Source organism: Eleutherodactylus coqui, chromosome 11 (assembly GCF_035609145.1).
Source record: "Eleutherodactylus coqui strain aEleCoq1 chromosome 11, aEleCoq1.hap1, whole genome shotgun sequence".
NCBI classification, from domain to species: Eukaryota; Metazoa; Chordata; class Amphibia; order Anura; family Eleutherodactylidae; genus Eleutherodactylus; species Eleutherodactylus coqui.
Window position 1 is genome coordinate 66,600,078 of NC_089847.1, and position 17,863 is coordinate 66,617,940.

The 17,863-nt window shown below is 42.2% G+C and overlaps 1 protein-coding gene across 4 annotated transcripts in view; it reads left to right on the forward strand.

The window, feature by feature from the left end:
* The window catches only part of PACS1 (phosphofurin acidic cluster sorting protein 1), a 141,887-nt gene that overhangs the window by 77,486 nt on the left and 46,538 nt on the right, over positions 1-17,863 (forward strand). For all 4 annotated transcript variants that reach the window (XM_066582469.1, XM_066582470.1, XM_066582472.1 and 1 more), the window contains one exon: positions 2,731-2,837. In XM_066582469.1, coding sequence (XP_066438566.1) covers positions 2,731-2,837 — 107 coding nt within the window. The remainder of the gene's footprint in view (positions 1-2,730; positions 2,838-17,863) is intronic.

Here is a 17,863-nt window from a genome sequence, read left to right on the forward strand (position 1 = left end):
TGAGTTGTTTTTTTTTTTTCTCTCTCTCTTGGTTCGTCTCTCTCCAAAAGCTGGGGCGGGGTCGAACACGATTTGATGCTCGTTCGACTAACGAACACCATTGAGTACGCTAATACTTGAACGAGTATCAAGCTCGCCAGAGTACGTTCGCTCAACTCTAGTTATCACCCTTCTCCACTCCTGTTATCCATCTTATTATCGCTATTACCAGAGACTGACATCACTTGACAGCAGGCAGTGAACAGCTATAATTAGAAGGAAGAGAGATCCATAGAAGCGTGCACTTTAGAGTGATTTTTTTTTCAGCATGAAAACATCATTTTAGTTAACTAGCAAAAACACCAATAATTTTATTTATCACTTTGGCTGTTGCATAAGATGTTTGAAAAGTCAGTAACCATTTAAGGGTGGAAAAGGAGGAATACGAAAAGTGGAAGAGATGATATCTACATTGCCCATCATACAATAAAAAAGGTGTACTGTCATATGTCAACTGGACAGAGGCTAAAAGGATACTCTTCTGGCCTTTGTCTTGTAAATAGACGCCTATGGCTGCGTCTTAACCCCTTAGTGACCACTCCATAGTATTTTTACGTTCTGGTTTAGCAGGCTTTAATCCCCAGGGCTGTAAAAACACGCTAGCTCATATTAAGATGTGTATTTTTTTAAATTGGGTCATTTGTGGGGGTATCAATCATTTTCACACTTATGAGCCTTTGCAGTCTTGGTTTGGTGTAGGAAAAGAAAATGTTCCTCAAAATGTTAATTAATGTTAAATTTGTACGTCTCCTAAATCGTTTTAAAAAAAGTTAGTTTTTCCAGTGTGCTTCCAGAATAAAGTAAACAGATGGAAATATCTCATCAAATGTCATTTGAAAGACGTTTTTTTTCATAGTGCCCATGAAAATGAGAATTTACACCCCAAAATTGATACCCCGGTTTGTCCTGTCTTTAGAGACATGCCCATTGTGGCCCTAATGTTATGTCTGTATACACAATGAGGCCACAATCAAAAGGAGCATCCAGTGGCTTTCAGAACAGTAATTTTGCTTGAAGGTGGTTTAGGCCCCATTGTACACTTGTTAGAGCCCTTGAGCGGCCAAAACGACAATGAATCCCCACAAATGACCCGATTTTGAAAACTTGACTCCTTAATGAATTCATCTAGGGGTGTACTGCGTATTTTGACCCCACAGTTTTTGATTGAATCTAAGCACAGCAGAAGGAAAAAAAATTACGATTTTCATTTTTTGGCAGTTGTGTCATTTTAAAAAGTTTTATTTTTTTTTGTACAGCATACATATGAATGAAGACTTTTACCCCAAAATGGATACCACTGTTTTTCCTGTGTTCAGAAACATACTCATTGTGGCCCTAATCTTATGTCCGTATGCACAACAGGGCCCAAACCGAAAGGAGCATTGAAGTTCAACTTTTACGTGATCGCCGTTATCCATTGGAGAATGACGATCACATGACCTGAGACTGCTCACTGTGGCCCTCAGTCACTGTTCTAGACTCGCTGCTACCTTTTAGTAGTCACCACCAATTCTTCATTGGCACAAATACGCAGAAGATGGCGGAGGGTCTGTTCCAGAGCAGGACATTGCCAGGCATCGCAAAGGACTGGGGTGAGAGGTTTCAGCCCCCCTCATGGATCTTTTTTTCACTATTTTTATTTATTTATGAAAAATCTTTTTTTCACTTTTTATTTACTTTAATGCGATCGCTGCTATCCATTGGATAATGGCGATCGCATTGCCAGGGGGGGCTTCCCGCAGCCGGGATGACAGCTCCAGGTTGTCGACTACCTCCGGTAACCAGCAGCATGTCGCTGTCACGTCCAGAGCCTGCAGGGCTTTAAAGGGGTTGACCCGCGCCGAAACATAACATTTTTTTTTTTTTGCACAGACCCCCACATAGTACACAGTAAAAGCGAAATCTATTTGTTTTTTGTTTTTTTTTTTTAAAAAGTCTCTTACCTGGATCCCCGTTCTGCAGCTTTGAAGAATCTTCTTTCCAAGATGACGCCACTGGTCTTCTCCCACGGTGCACCGCGGGTCTTCTCCCATGGTGCACCGTGGATGTTCTTCTCCAGTCTGCGTTCCACTGCCGATTCCAGCCACCTCATTGGCTGATCGGCACCAAGTGACGGAGGCGGAGCTACGCGATGACGCGAAGAAGAGGGAGGAGCCAGGACGCAGCTCGTGAGCCTGGACCATGAAGAAGAGGAATCTTCAGTGCGCAAACGCGACTGTTTGTGCGACCAGAGGAGAAGTTTGGTCGGCGCCATGGAAACGGGGACGCCAGCACCGAAGGGGGTAAGTATATAACTTCTGTATGGCAATATTTAATGCACGATGTATATTACAAAGTGCATTAATATGGCCATACAGAAGTGTGTAACCCCACATGCTTTCGCGGGACAACCCCTTTAATCCTCAGGGGATGCATGTTTTTATGTCCCTGAGGATTAAAGCCCACTTAGGCAGGACATAAATAGGCAATTGGGCTGTCACTAAGGGGTTAAAGTGACACACGCCAGATTTCCAAAATTTGGCCTGGTCATTAAGGTGCAAACAGGCTTGGTCACTAAGGGGTTAAAAGAAACACAGACACTTGTGTACCATTTGGGTTTCACACATTCCTTGATTGAAGCATTCTTTGCCTAATTGTATTTTGGATCATTTCTCATTGTTAGTTTTGCTCATTCTACTTTTTTCATTGCAGTTTATCTCAAGTCTTTTTCAACAGCAGCATAAGCCATGTGTATGCATAACATGTTCTTCTGATGTACAGTGCGCTCTGGCTGCAGTACTTACTCGAATACAGAGGCAGTGAGTATATGCTCAGAACCTTTCTAAGCCTTTTTTTGTATAGTTTTTGTTGAAATTATGATTTATAAAATGTTGAACTTGATGAACATAAATCTCTAAATTATAGTACTTATATCATTGTATAATAATGTTTTAATCTCTTCACAATATTGTTGGGCGAATATATATGGAGTTTAATTGTAAGTTCCGTTTATTGCTCTCAAAATTATGCAGATTTAACTGAATTCTTTATAAGTCAGTTGTGTCTGTTGGGTGCAGTTTGGATGTTCTGCAATGGATCAGGATATCTTCAGGTAATGAAAACCATAGCACAAATTTCAATATGGTCTTAGTCTACCAGCAGTTTTCACCCCTCAAAACTGCTGACAGCACTAGATAGGTAACTGAGAAAGCAGTTAGAGCATGCCTAATTTCCAAAGTATAAGCTTTTTTTTGTCACACTGCAGAGGGATCAGCCCTATTCTCATTTGTACAAGGAAAGACTAGAAGCAATGGGATGAAACTGAAAGGGAGGAGACACAAATTAGATATTAGAAAAAACTTTCAGACAGTGAGGGTGATTCATGAGTGGAACAGGTTACGATGGGAGGGGGTGAGTTCTCCTTCAATGGAAGTGTTCAAACAAAGGCTGGACAAATATCTGTCTGGGATGATTTAGTGAATCCAGCACTGAGCAGGGGGTTGGACCTGATGACCCTGGAGGTCCCTTCCAACTCTACCATTCTATGATTCTAAGTCTTGTTGGCCATGTCCAAAAGTAATAAAAGAGGTATTTCCCTGGCTGCTGTACACTGTGACATTCCTCAAACAGGCTGACTGCAGCCCGGTAACAGAGTGCCAGCAGGGAAAATGGAAGTGTTGCACGCTGGAGCTACAGGTCTCACATTTCAGTAATTATAGGCTCTTTTAATATTTTGGGTCATTGCCAGCCTGATAGTTAAAAAATCACTTGGAAATAAACTTTTTAAGGATAGCACTAGATTTATGGAGTAACCCACTCAGAATGTAAAAATCTATTCTTGAAATTTCCCTTCTGCCGTTATGTAATCACTTTCAATATCCTAGAGAAATAGAGGAGTAACAGGAAGTCTACCTGTCACTTTAGATTTGGAGGAAGGTGGAGGGTATGAGTTGGCCAAATCTCACCTCATTCTGCATACTTTTGTACGTTTGCCATGTTTTTGAACATATCTACATTTTCCAGTTACATGATATAATTTTATCATATTGGAGTTCAGTGGGGAAAACCATGGCTAGAAAAATTGCATGTAAAATCCTCAGTTGTGGCTTTTATATGTGGAACTTTTATTTTAGTTTCCAAAAGAACCATCACACTTACTGACTTGGTTTTCCAGCGGTATATGCTCTGAGGCAGTGGTGAAGCACCACAGTATGTCATGAAGGAGGATATAGCTGCATTCTTAGTTGTTAGAAACAGCATTGGGGAGTACATGTTCATGATCAACAGAAAAATGTTTACACTAAGGCCTTGTTCACACGGGCAACAGAGTCGCGCTATTTTGTTGTGTTGCTACAATTCTACAAATCGCATGTATGTGAAGCCCATGCTTTCCTATGGGTTAATTCACATGTGCAATATTTTGTATCATGCAACATCCCCGGCCTGAAGAGATAAAGAAGAACCGTGCTGGAGACTGGCAGAAGATGTGCCGGAGATAACAGCGCTTCTAAGTTGGTGTATACTTTTTTTTTCCCTGCAGCTAGGGCTTATTTGCCATACAAGTATGAGGGCTTGTTTCTTTTGCAGTACAAGTTGTCTTTCATAATGGTACAATTTAATGTGATGTAAAACTTTTAAAAAATTTTGAATGGCGTAAAATGTGGAAAAATGCAGTTGCGCCATTGTTCTATGGATTTAGTTTTTATAGTGATCATAATGTATTAAAAATGACTTGTTCATTTTTTTTGTGGCTCAATACTATTACAGGGATACCAGACTGATATCGTTTTAACTGGTTTAAAAAAAATTAAGCCTCTAACCCTTTTTTTGAATTGTTATCTGTTAACATATTCTGAGACCCATACATTTTTATTTTTCCGTTTTTGGGGCTTTGTGAGGGCTTGACTTTTGCATCGCAAGTTGTAGTTTTTATTGGTACTTTTTGTTTTCGTTCATGTCATTGAGGGGGGATACAGCTAAAGACCGTGGGTATAGCTACTGCAGCATCATCATGAGAACACAAAAGGGAATCCACAGATAAAGCTTAGAATATTTAAAATAAATTAACTTTATTACAAAACAGGACAATAATTAAAAACATGTAGCAGGAGAAAAAGAGTATCTGGATATACAGGAGCAGGACTTGAATAATGGAATAAAGAATTTATCCATGATGTATATATTGTTATCCAATTTTTAATAGTGTATCTATTTAGGCCGCCTGCAGACGAGCGGGTCGGATCCGGCAGCGAGAATTCTCGCCGCGCGATCCGACCCGAGCGCCTGCAGGGACGAGCGCGTACTCACCCGCGCCTGGCGGCCCCGGCTCTTTCATGTGCCGGCTGCCGCGCAGCTGGCGCATGCGCAGACCGGAGCCGGCGGCCGGGTGAGTGCGTGCCCCGCAGAAAATTAGAACATGCCGCGGTTTGTTTGCCGCGCGAGATTTCGCGCGGCCAAACCGCGGCCGTCTGCATAGGAGTGCGTATTTTAATGCACTCCTATGCAGGCTTTCAGCGGCGGAAATCCCGCGGGAAATCCCGCGGCGGGATTTCCGCTCGTGTGCAGGCGGCGTTAGTCATATGCAATAAAAGCCAGACAACGCAAGGCAATAAATAAAGACTGTCTGATCTCACAAAATATAAATACAAAGTTGTTTCACATGCTAATCAAGACCTCTACCAGTTAAATCAATCGTAATATGTGAATTATATTCTAAGACATCAAAAAACCTAGATAAGATGATTTGAAAAAAGGGGGAAATAATAAAGTGAATAAAAGTGTCACACAGTTCTCCCCAAGTGTGGTGCAAAAGTGAAAAGAAAAGAAAAAGTATCCAAAAATATATGCATCAGGAAAGGGATACATGAGTGAAAAAACCAAAAAGTAAGGGGCTGAACGCCTATCCTAAAACAACAAGTCAAACAAGTCCAATTGGATGTTGCATTAGGTTCATCACCTGGAAGATAGAAAACAAATACCACAGAGTGATAATTTCATGTATATCTGAGAGGGAAAAAAAGTAATAGTTGAATTATTTAAATTAGACCAACACCAATACTACACAAACAGTTAAAACAATAAAAAACAGAAATTAAAAAAGACTTGTACATATATTAAAAATTTTATAAAAAAACATTCAAAGATGTTGATGTCAGATTTTGAGAGAGGCTCTACAGAAATGGAACAAAACTGATGTTCTCATTTAGGCTATAAGGGGTAACTATTGAGAGTATAGATCCATCTACATTCCTTCTGGGGAAGAATTTTTTTCATTCTCCCCCTCTAGTACTGATGGTCAGCTTCCCCATCTGGGGCCCTTTGTTGACAAAACTGTAGTTTGATTAGGAGTAAATTGACTCTTCACAAGATAATTTTCCAAATTTGGTGATTTACGGTATGTGATCAATAATCTTTCTAGTAATCTTTTCCTTAGATCGGTATCTATCCTGAGAATTTTCCAATATTTGTTTAATATTCGTCTCCTCTCACACCATCCTGTATTGTATTGTGTGATAAATCTTACGCTATGATTTTCTATGGGGTGTGGTTCTAATCTTAATAAAGACTGACATTTAGTATTTTTAGCCCGAAAATAGCCTTTCCTAATAGATTGCTGGTCGTACCGTCTTTCCCGAAACCCATTACTCATCTTCATGGCTCTCAGTTCGAAGGTGGGTTCATCTGAACAAATACGCCTTAATCGAAGGAATTGGCCAACCGTAATATTCCATTTAAGTGGGTCTGGGTGGGATGAGTTAGCATGTTATATGGAATTCACTGCCGTTGGTTTTACTAAAGATGTCAGATTTAATAAACCCCCTGTCATCGATAAACAGAATATCGAATTTTTGGATGTTGTTCGCTCTATCATATCTATATGTCAATTTAATGTTAAGATCATTATCATTAACCCCTTAGTGACGAAGCCTGTTTGCGCCTTAGTGACAGAGCCAAATTTAGAAAATCTGACGTGTCACTTAACATAGCATAACTCCGTAAAGGCTTTACATATCCAAGTGATTCTGACATTGTTTTTTCGCCACATGTTGTACTTCATATAGGTGGAAAAAATAGTCTGATAGTATTTATGAATATTTATTAAAAGTGCCAATATTGGGAAAATTGTAAAAAAATTGTCATTTTTTCATATTTTCAACTGTAATTACGCAAATATGTGCAAACATACTGTACAAATTTTTGCTAAGGTATATATTTCCATCAGTTTACTTTATTCTGGATGCACATTTGAAAAACTTTTGTGTTTTTTTTTTAACCATTTAGGAGACATACAGATTTAACATTACTTTTCAGCATTTTGAAGAACACTTTGTTTTCCTATACCAAGTCAAGATTGGAAAGGCTCATGAGTGTCAGAATAATAGATACCCCCACAAATGATCCTATTTTAAAAACTACACGCCTTAATGTATTTACTGAGGGGTGGCATGAGTATTTTGACACCACAGTTTTTTTTCAGGAATTAATTCAATTTAAAGGAGAAAAATAAAATTTCATATTTTTGCAAATATGTCATTTTAAAGACATTTTTTTCCTACAGTTTACATGAAAATGAGGATTTACACCCCAAAATGGATCCCCCTGTTTGTCCGATGTTCAGAAATATACCCATTGTGGCCCTAATCTGATATTGGCGTGCACAACGGGGCCCAAAATGAAAGGAGTAATCGGTAGCTTTCAGAACATAGATTTTGCTTGAAGTCCTTTTAGGCCCCATTGCCCACTTGAGTTCTTGAGCGGCCAAAACCATAGGGAACCCCCACAAATGACACCATTTTGAAAACTAGACCCCTTAACGAATTTATCTAGGGGTGTACTGCATATTTTGACCCCACAGTTTTTGAATGAATTGAAGCAAAGCAAAAGGAAAAAATTTGGATTTTCGTTTTTCTGGCAATTCTGTCATTTTAAAAACAGCTTTTTTTTGTACAGCACACATATGAAGGAAGACTTGCACCCCAAAATGGATACCCCTGTTTGTGCTGTTTTCAGAAACATACTCATTGTGGCCCTAATCTTACGATTTTCATTTTTTGGGCAATTGCGTCAATTTAAACAGTTTTTTTGTACAGCACACATATAAATGAAGACTTTCACCGCAAGTGAAATGAATGAATTGAAGCAAAGCAAAAGGAAAAAATTTGGATTTTCGTTTTTCTGGCAATTCTGTCATTTTAAAAACAGCTTTTTTTTGTACAGCACACATATGAAGGAAGACTTGCACCCCAAAATGGATACCCCTGTTTGTGCTGTTTTCAGAAACATACTCATTGTGGCCCTAATCTTATGTCTGGATGCACAACGGGGCCCAAAATGAAAGGAGTAGTCGGTGGCTTTTAGAACGTAAATTTTGCTTGAAGGCCTTTTATGCCCCATAGCCAACTTGTAGAGCTCTTGAGCGGCCTATAGAGAACCCCCACAAATGACCCCATTTTAAAAACTAGACCCCTTAACGCGTTCATCTAGGGGTGTACTGTGTATTTTAACCCTACAATCTTTGAATAGCTCTAAGCAAAGCAGTAGGAAAATATTACGATTTTCATTTTTTGGGCAATTGTGTCAATTTAAACAGTTTTTTTTGTACAGCACACATATAAATGAAGACTTTCACCGCAAAATGGATATCCCTGTTTGTCCCGTTTTCAGAAACATACCCATTGTGGCCCTAATAGACTTACAGGACACATGGCAAGGCCTACAATGAAAGGAATACCTGTTGGATTTCAGGGTACAACTGAATAAATTCCAGGCCCCATTTCCCACTTATAGAGCCATTGAGCGGCCAAAACGATAATTAAACCCCCTCAAATGACCCCATTTTGAAAACTAGACCGCTTAACAAATTTATCTAGGGGTGTACTGCGTATTTTGACCCCACAGTATTTGAATTAATCTAAGCAAAGCAGAAGGAAAAATGACGATTTTCAATTTTTTTTGGCAATTATTTCAATTTAAAAACAGGTTTTTTTGTACAGCGTACATAGGAATGAAGACGTTCACCCCAAAATGGATACCCCCGTTTGTCCCGTGTTCAGAAACATACCCATTGTGGCCCTAATTTACTTACAGGACCCATGGCAAGGCCTATAAAGGAGGGAACACCCGTTGGATTGCAGGGCACAACTGAATAAATTCCAGGCCCCATTGCTCATTTGTACGGAATAAAAATTGACTCCCTAAAAATACCCCCCCCCCTCCCTGCCCTTTTAGGCGTTCCCCAAATCTTAGATAAAAGTAATAATGTGAACTGTGTGGTATTTCCTAAGACACGGGTAATTACGGAGGCTGGTTGGAATGGGCCCATGGGGCCATAAAACCGGGTATCCCCCCTCCTCTCATGCTTTTTGGGGGTCATTTCTTGAGCTCAGTGGCAGGTATGGGGTGTAAAAAGTCGCGTTCCGTGAGTCTTCATAAGCTTGCGGAGGTGTGGCAGTCTCACACAGAAGGCGCTCAACAAGCTGCTCCTGGAACTGCATGAAGGCGAGCGTTCCCGGGGCTTCTTGTAAAATACGTATTACAGGTAGCGGTCTGAATAACGCCGGGCTCACACAGCCGTAGGTGGAATCCGCTTGCGGAGGCCCGCCGCGGGTCCCTGCTGTGAGCCCGGCTGTGACCCTGCGTACGGCCGCTTAATGTACTGTGCATAACTGTGTACTTACACGGGCGGTCATGCGCAGTACACCTTTTTTTGTTTGTATTTCCCGCACCGTCACTTAGCGATGATTCGGGTACCCGCAGCCCGTACATAATGTGGTTGCGTATGGGCTGCAGGTATATCCACGACCATGGAGCACAATAGGCTCTATGTTGCGGATATCCGCAGTAAAATAGAACCTGCTGTGTTCTCTTTTCTGCGAGTGGATTACACAATTCCAACCCACTAATGTGAACGGAATTGTGTAATCCAATGCGATTGATCTGCGAATTAGCGCGGATCAGACGCATGCGGAATCCGTAATTCCTATCTGGTCATGTGAGACCGACCTATGTTAGATCGCTTCTTTTTTTATTCGGGACCGGGGACCGCTCAACAAGGCCACCTGTCACTGCTCCAGGCTCTCGGCGACCGTTGGTCACTGAGAGCAAGGAGATTTTAAATTTCCTGGGCTCCCCAACTCCTGCACATGTGTCCGGCATTTTGCCGGCAATCGCCATGAAGGAGGATTGCGTTGGGGTTCAAATACGAAGGCCTCTGGTAAAAAGCTTAATTTCCTCTCACCGATCGCATCGGTGAGGGGAGATGAAACTTCAATTTTTTTTCTTACTTTTATGTGACCGCCATTATCCATTGGATAACGGCGAACACGTGACCAGGAACCACTCACCGCGGCCCCCGTGAAATTTCCGGGCTCTTGGCTCAGTTTTGTAGCCAGAAGCAGGGAGAATTTAAATTATCCTGGCAATCTACAGCTTTTGTGCATGCGTCTGCCATTTTGACGACGGGCGTGTGCGCAGAAGCTGGGGTAAGGTCCGCGAATAAGTCCGGGGGCCTTACGTACGTACTTTCATCCTCTCTCACGGATATGATCCGTGAGGGGACATGAAACTTAAGCCTTTTGTGAACTTTTTAAAACTTTTTAACTTTTTTAAAGTTTTTTACACTTTTTTAACTTTACATGATCACTGTTATCCATTGGATAACAGTGATCATGTACCCGATGGAATCTCTCTGCTCCTGGCTACACATGGTAGCCAGGAGCAGAGGGATTTTGAATTTCCCGGGGCTCGAGCCCATCTGTGCACGCGCCCAATGATTTACGTTGGGCGCGCATGCGCAGAAGGGGATTTCAGGTACCGGGACATCGGGGAGGACCGAGGCGAGTATTTTCACCTCCCCTCATGGATCGAATCCATGAGAGGAGGTGAAACTTAACTTTTTAAAAAACTTTTCTGCACTTTTCCGCGATCGCCGTTATCCATTGGATAACGGCGATTGCGGTACCGGGCACCGCTAACATCTCCTGCCGCCCGGCTACCTACAGGAGCCGGGAGCCAGGAGATTTTAAATTTACTGCGGCTCCGGGCCTTCTGACGTAATGCCGTCTGGCGCGCATGCGCAGAAGACCGGCTTCGGGGCCCGGAGGACCAGGACAGCGGGAAGCAGTGCGGCGGTCGGGGGTGAGTAATGTCAGCTGCCCCCATGGATCCGATCCATGAGGGCAGCTGAATCTTTCACTTTTTAAAAACTTTTATGCGGTCGGCGCTATCGATTGGATAGCGCCGATCGCATTACTGGGGGGGACTGCTCGCAGCCCGGGATGACAGCTCCATGCTTTTGGCTACCTGCGGGCACCCACAGCATGTAGCTGTCACATCTAGAGTCTGAGGGGCATTAATCCTAAGAGGACGCATAATTCTACGTCCTCTAGGATTAAAGCCCACTCAGGCAGGACGTAGTTTCCCGATGGGGCCGTCACTAAAGGGTTAAGAGTGGTCACAAATACATCGAGGTCACTAATCGACCCCTGCCAAATGAACAAAATGTCATCAATATATCTGGTTCACATTTGGACTTTCTCTGACAGAGGCATATCATCTAGTTGGAGATCATCCATTTTCTTCAAAATGTCTGTAGTATCTTTAAAAAAAAAAAAGGGCAATGATTCAATTATTGGTTTCAAGGTATATTCAACTAATCTTCCTAGATAGATATTATTTATACCTAAAACAATGGGTCGTCCAGGAGGATTCCTATTCAATAGGTATAAAACTGGTGGTGTTGGATTGTCCAATATCAAACAGCATCATGTCAGGGGCGGGATCGCTGCAAACAGTGATAATATGTGCACCATTATCATGGTGCTCACTACTTTGGGAGTGACTGCACTCGGCTGCAGGCGATCATGCTCACCAGGGTGCCGCCCATTTTTCGTACGCACAACATTACTCCAGTCCCAGGCTTTAAACCTAGTTAGGCTGCATCCTACGGGACAGACTCAGTAAAACTCCCTGTCCAATCCAGAGCGGCCCCTCTTGAGGGAGGACTTTATTCCTCTAATCCTCTTTTTCTGTGCCACTACTTCATCCTACCATTGGCTCCTGCCTACTTTCCTTTGAAGATTCGCCCTCAGGTCCTCTACTATATGCACCACAACTCAGCTCTTATCACCAGGCATGCTGAGACCAGTGGCGCCTCTGGGGTGTGTTTTTTTGTGTCTCCAAAGTGTAGCAACTAGGTGCATCTCAAGCTCACAATTGCAAACTCCCTGTCAAACTTTACTAAAGCGTCAACTCCGGACCAGGAAAGATTTGTCCGACTCTCCTATTGTTCCTGCTGCAGGGTCCTTAGCAATAGGCTTATATAGCAGTGCTCTAAGCTACTGTCCATATCCTTAACAACCATGTCCATCTCCAGACCTGAAGTCTCCAGATGGCACAACTAAAGCCACACTCTTCCATGCTCTAGCTGCATGCAAAATTTCTGTGCAAACAGTCTGACCCAATTTTTTGTCATAAGTGTCTTCTATCAATGCAGGCTGCCATAGAACCACTAACCGTAACCTTCCTGCCTAACCTCGGGCTGCTGAATTGGAATGGTGCACTGTCTGTCACATGCAGTATCGAACCTCGCTAAAGTGTCCTCCGCTATCATACACAAGTTGGACTGTACTACCAATCAACCGTTTCTAAATGTGTCTGACTGAGACGAGTCTCCTACACATTACTTCACCTGTTGTAGACCCTAAAAGCAAACCAAACCTTCTCACTGGAGACAATCTTCCAGGTTCCCTACTCCACCTCCAAATTGCTTCTTCACCTCCAATATTCCAGGGTCTCCTTTAAAGGCCAGTGTTTTAGCTCAAGCGATGCACACGCTATCCACTTAGGGAGCAACTGTGGCTGTCCCTCCCTTAGAACACTTCAATGGGTTCTATTCCAATCTCTTCCTGGCCGAAAAAAACAAACAAGCGAAAAAAATCAGCCACTTTCTGGATTTGATGAAGTTTGAATCAGTATGTCAAGGTTCGTCACTTCCACATGAAGTTGCTGATATCTGACATGGCGTCCATGGATCTGGAGGAGTTCCTGTCATCTATCGACATCAAGCATGACTTTCGACTATCTGTTGAGCGCATCAGTGATTCCTCAAGTTTGCCACCATTTTTACACACCATTTATATCCTGCACGGTGTGTACGGTAAAAAAGAAAAATACATACCACAATTACAGTTTCTGATCATTCTATCTCACAAAAAGTCATATGCACTCCAAAATCATACTAATGAAAACAACTCACAAACAGTAAGACCTCATAGAACTTCGTAGACTAAAAAACGAAAACAAATTATGGCTCTTTTAAATATGGCAGTGAAAAAGGTTTATTGTACAAAGTTGATGAAATATAAAAAGCTATATAGATTTGGTGTCCCCATAATCGTACTGTCCCGCAGAATAAGGTTAACATGTCATTTATACTGCATGGTGAACGGCATAAGAGCAAAGAATAAAAACTATGGCAGAGTTGTTTTTTTTTTTTTTTTGTACTCCTTGCATCCTAAAACATGCAATAAAAGTCTGTTCCCTAATACCAATGACAATGTGCACTCATCTGTCAAAAATTTGGAACTATTCACTGGAAAAATAAAACCATTATGGCTCTCTGAATACGGTGGCACAAAATTGAGAACAAAAGTGTATGTCTTTGGGGTGGGGGGGGGGGGGGTAAGCAAAAGTAGCAAAACGTACAAAAACTATATGAATTAAGTATTTCTGTTATGATTCTCTGAATCTGCTAATGCAGAAAATATTCTCTATGAAAAATGCTAATATTGTGCAAAACTGGGAAAATATAAAAATGCATATATAAATTTGATATTGCAATAATTTTAATAACCCAAAGAATAGAGTTATTTTGTTTTATACTGTAGTAAACTGCATAACAAAAAAAATATAAAAAGCAATGTTAAAGTTGCAGGATTTTTCCTACTTCTCACCCCCCATAAAGCATAATATAAGCAATCAAAAAGTCATCTGTTCCTCAAAATGATATCAATGAAAACATCAGCTCATATCGCAGAAGTGCAAGCCCCATACAGCTCTGTAAACGGAAAATGTAATAGATTATGGCCATGCAAAAAAAAGTGCAGTCATGAGAAACGCTAAGTACACCCACTTTGAATTTTATGGTTTTAGTTTCCGAAAATAATTTTAAAAAAATCTTGTCTTTATAGAAGGTCTTAAAATTAGGTAAACAACCTCAGATAAACAACAACACATGACAAATTATACTTTAGCATTGTTTATCATTATTTATTTAACAAAAATTAAGTCAAAATACAGAATTAAGTACACCACATGAATCAATAGTTTATAGAACCACCTTTTTTGGGTGACTTTATCAGTCTGTCACAAAGTTCTGGAGAAATTTTTGCCCACTGTTAGTGTTGTTTCGGTTCATTAACCCCTTAGTGACCGCCGCCCCATGTTTTTACGTTCTGGTTTTGTGGGCTTTAATCCCCAGGGCCTTTATAACACTCTTGCCCTGGGGATTAAAGCTGCAGAGGCTGTGAACATGACAGCTCCCGCTGATGGCTGACAGAGGTAGCCGACAACCTGAAGATGTTATGGGGGGCTGCGATATGCGACCCCCCCCCCCCCCCTCAGTCATGGATAACGGTATGAAAGTATATAAAAAGGGGAAAAAAAGTTAGTCTCAGCTTCCCTCACGGATCGGATCCATGAGGGGAGCTGAAACTACTCGGCGGCCCAGGAGATTGAAAATCTCTCTGCTTCTGGCTAGCTGTATGTGGTTGCTGGTCACATGATCGCCGTTATCCAATGGATAATGGTGATCATGTAAAGTTAAAAAAAAAATTGTAAAAACAGGAAAAAAAGTTTTAAGTTTCATCTTTTTTGAAGGATCATATCCGTGAGGGGAGATGAAATTGCATACCTAAGGCCCCCATATTCATCCACGGACCTTGCCCCGACTTCTGCGCACATGCCCGTTGTCAAAAAAGCGTACTCGTGCAAAAAAGCAGCGGATTGCCGGGGTAATTTAAAATCTCCCTGCTCCTGGTTACCAAGCGAAGCTGAGAGCCTGAAGATATCACCGGGGGCCACGATACGCGGTCCTTGGTCATGTGATCGCTGTTATCCAATGGATAACGCCAATCACGTAAACGTTAAAGTTTCACTTCCCGTCATGGATTCGATCTGATCTGATCTGTGAGGTGAAATTACTTAAGGCCTCCGGTGATGTCCCCTGACGTAATCCTTATCCGCGGACCTTTCCCCAGTTTCGGCGCATGCACCCATCAGCAAAATGGTGGACGCAAGCACAGAAGCTGGGTAGGGCTCGGGAAATTTAAAATCTCCTTTCTCCTGGCTACTAAAGGTAGCCGAGAGCCTGGAACAGTGACTGAAGGCTGCGGTGAGTGGGGCTGAAAGCCTGATGTCTGTGGGAGACCAGGCTGCGGTACAGCTATAAGTCTGACAGGGAAAGACGCCTTGAAACTGACACCCTGCTTGATACATGTAGTGGCGCTAGGCCACTGTGTTAATAGTGAGGGTACTACTGTTAGTGCCTTGACGGGCAAGTGTTTATTATTTTTCATAATACTAAGTGTATGTGCTGCTAGTGGCTGATGTGTTTGTACTGAATTTCCTTGCCACCCTTCACAGTTTAGACTGATTTAAAATAAATAATTTTATTATAGAATGCTAAAAAACATATACCACTTTAGGGCACACCTGTCATAGAACAAAAAACAAAACCAACAATGGGTAGCATGCTATATGGGTTGGTGGCCAATTTAGATGTTATACTCTTGGCGACCAACTCACATATACTTCAAGCAAAGTCACTGTGGGGCCGTGCACAAATGCCCCCAGTGGCCAAATAGTGTAAAGATCTCTCCCTAAATTAATGGGCTCGGGATGGATGTTAGGAGCCTGTTATGTACCAGGAAAATTAGTCCAGGTGACAGTGGGAAAGACCCAAAGCCACCTTGTGATAGTGTGGTACTATAGATAGCGGGCGCGTGCAGGACCTCGTAGATAAAGATGTACAAGGGTCCTATTTGTTATTACACTAGATGTGAGTTCGGGTTTGGTTCCACTTATAGGATTGATTCTCCTATTTACATTAGATGTAAATTAAGGTTTCATTCCCTTTTTTTTTTTTTAACTTGTATTTTATTAAGGTTTTACAACAAAGTGGTAGACATTTCGCTGAAAAGTGGTACAATCATGCAGATTTACAATAAGCAGTGTCTACAATGAAATGGAGGAGACTGAGGGGATGCACACCAGAGAGCCTTCAGCATGGTGTTTTTTGTAGTATCTCAGCTCAGTCTTAATTTGCAGTATTCATTAAGAGAAACAGTGTATAGAATAATCGGCCTGGCCAGGGCCCAACTTGGTGATGTAGAAGGGGTTGGAGAACATGAGGGGTAGACAAGGCAGGGGAGGTGACGAGGGGGGGGGGGGGGGTGGTGACAGGGACAGCTTGGGTGTTTCCCGCGGGGCGAAGATTGCCAGAGACAGTCCTGGTCCATGTGTTTTGCTACAGTGTAGCTTTTCAGTTGGTTGAGAAGGTTTTCCCCTTTTTATTGTTTTGTTTGTTTATTTCCCTCTCTATTTCGTAACTCTTATAGGGAGGGCAGGAACCTATTGTTTTGTGAGGGAAGTGAATATTCCAACCATGGGGACCATATTTTTAGGAACTTTTCGTGTTTGTCAGATAAGATGGAGGTTAGTTTTTCATTTGTTAGGTACCAGTCTAGTCTACGTTTAACTTCGGTGAAGTCTAACGAGGCTTTTTGCCATGAGTGTGCAATTACCTGCTTCGTGGCTAGGAAGAAAAAGGATATTAGTTTTCTGGAGTCAGAAGGGATGTTATTTATACGTTTGTTTAGGAGGGCCTCCCAGGGGTCCTTGCGGATGTTGTAGTTTGTAACTGAGTATATTAGAGAGTAGACTCTAATCCAAAGCCTTTTCACTCTAGGACAAGTCCACCAGATCTGGAGCATGTCTCCTGAGGTTAAACATCCACGAAAGCAGTTGGGAGACCTTCCGGGGATCGCGTGGGCAACGCGATCTGGGGTTAGATACCAGCGGAATAGGACTTTAAAGGATGTTTCCATCATTAATATGTTTCTAGCGCTACTGTTGGTGGCGTCCCATATCTGGGCCCATTCCTCCTCTGAGAGGGTTTTTCCGAGATCTCTTTCCCATCGGGTTGTATATGGGAGTTGTGTTCGGAAGGAGGAATGTATTAGATCTGAGTAGATCGTTGATATGAGGCCTTTCGCATGTGGGTTTTTGTAGCAATGTCTTTCAAATGGTGTTAAGGTTAGTGGGGAGTCTACGTTTTTGAGAAGAGTGGAAATAAAGTGTTTTATTTGCAAATACCGGAAGATTTCCGATGATGGTATTTTGTGCCTTTCTTGTAATGAGGGGAAAGAAATTGGTCCATTTGCCGTATATAGTTGGTATACTTTAGTGAGACCTGACATTGTCCAGTTTGCGAATGATTGTGGCGACTCCTTGCCTGGTAAGAACATAGGGTTGCGTATTAGTGGCGCAAGGGGTAAGTGGGGGGATATCAATTTCCCCGAGTATTTTATGGAGTCCCATATGTGGAGGGAGTGGTTGACTATTGGGTTAGTGATTGTTGGTCTATATTTGGGAGGGGTCCATAGCAGGGCGTCTATTGTGAGGGGGTGTATTTCCGTGGCCTCCAGGGATACCCATAGTGGGGTGTTGTGAGTAGAATGAAAAAGGGCCAATTGGGCCACCTGGGCCGCCTGGTAGTATTTTAAATAGTTTGGGACTCCCAGACCTCCTCTCCGTCTGTGTCTGTATAAGGTGGATCGTGTTACTC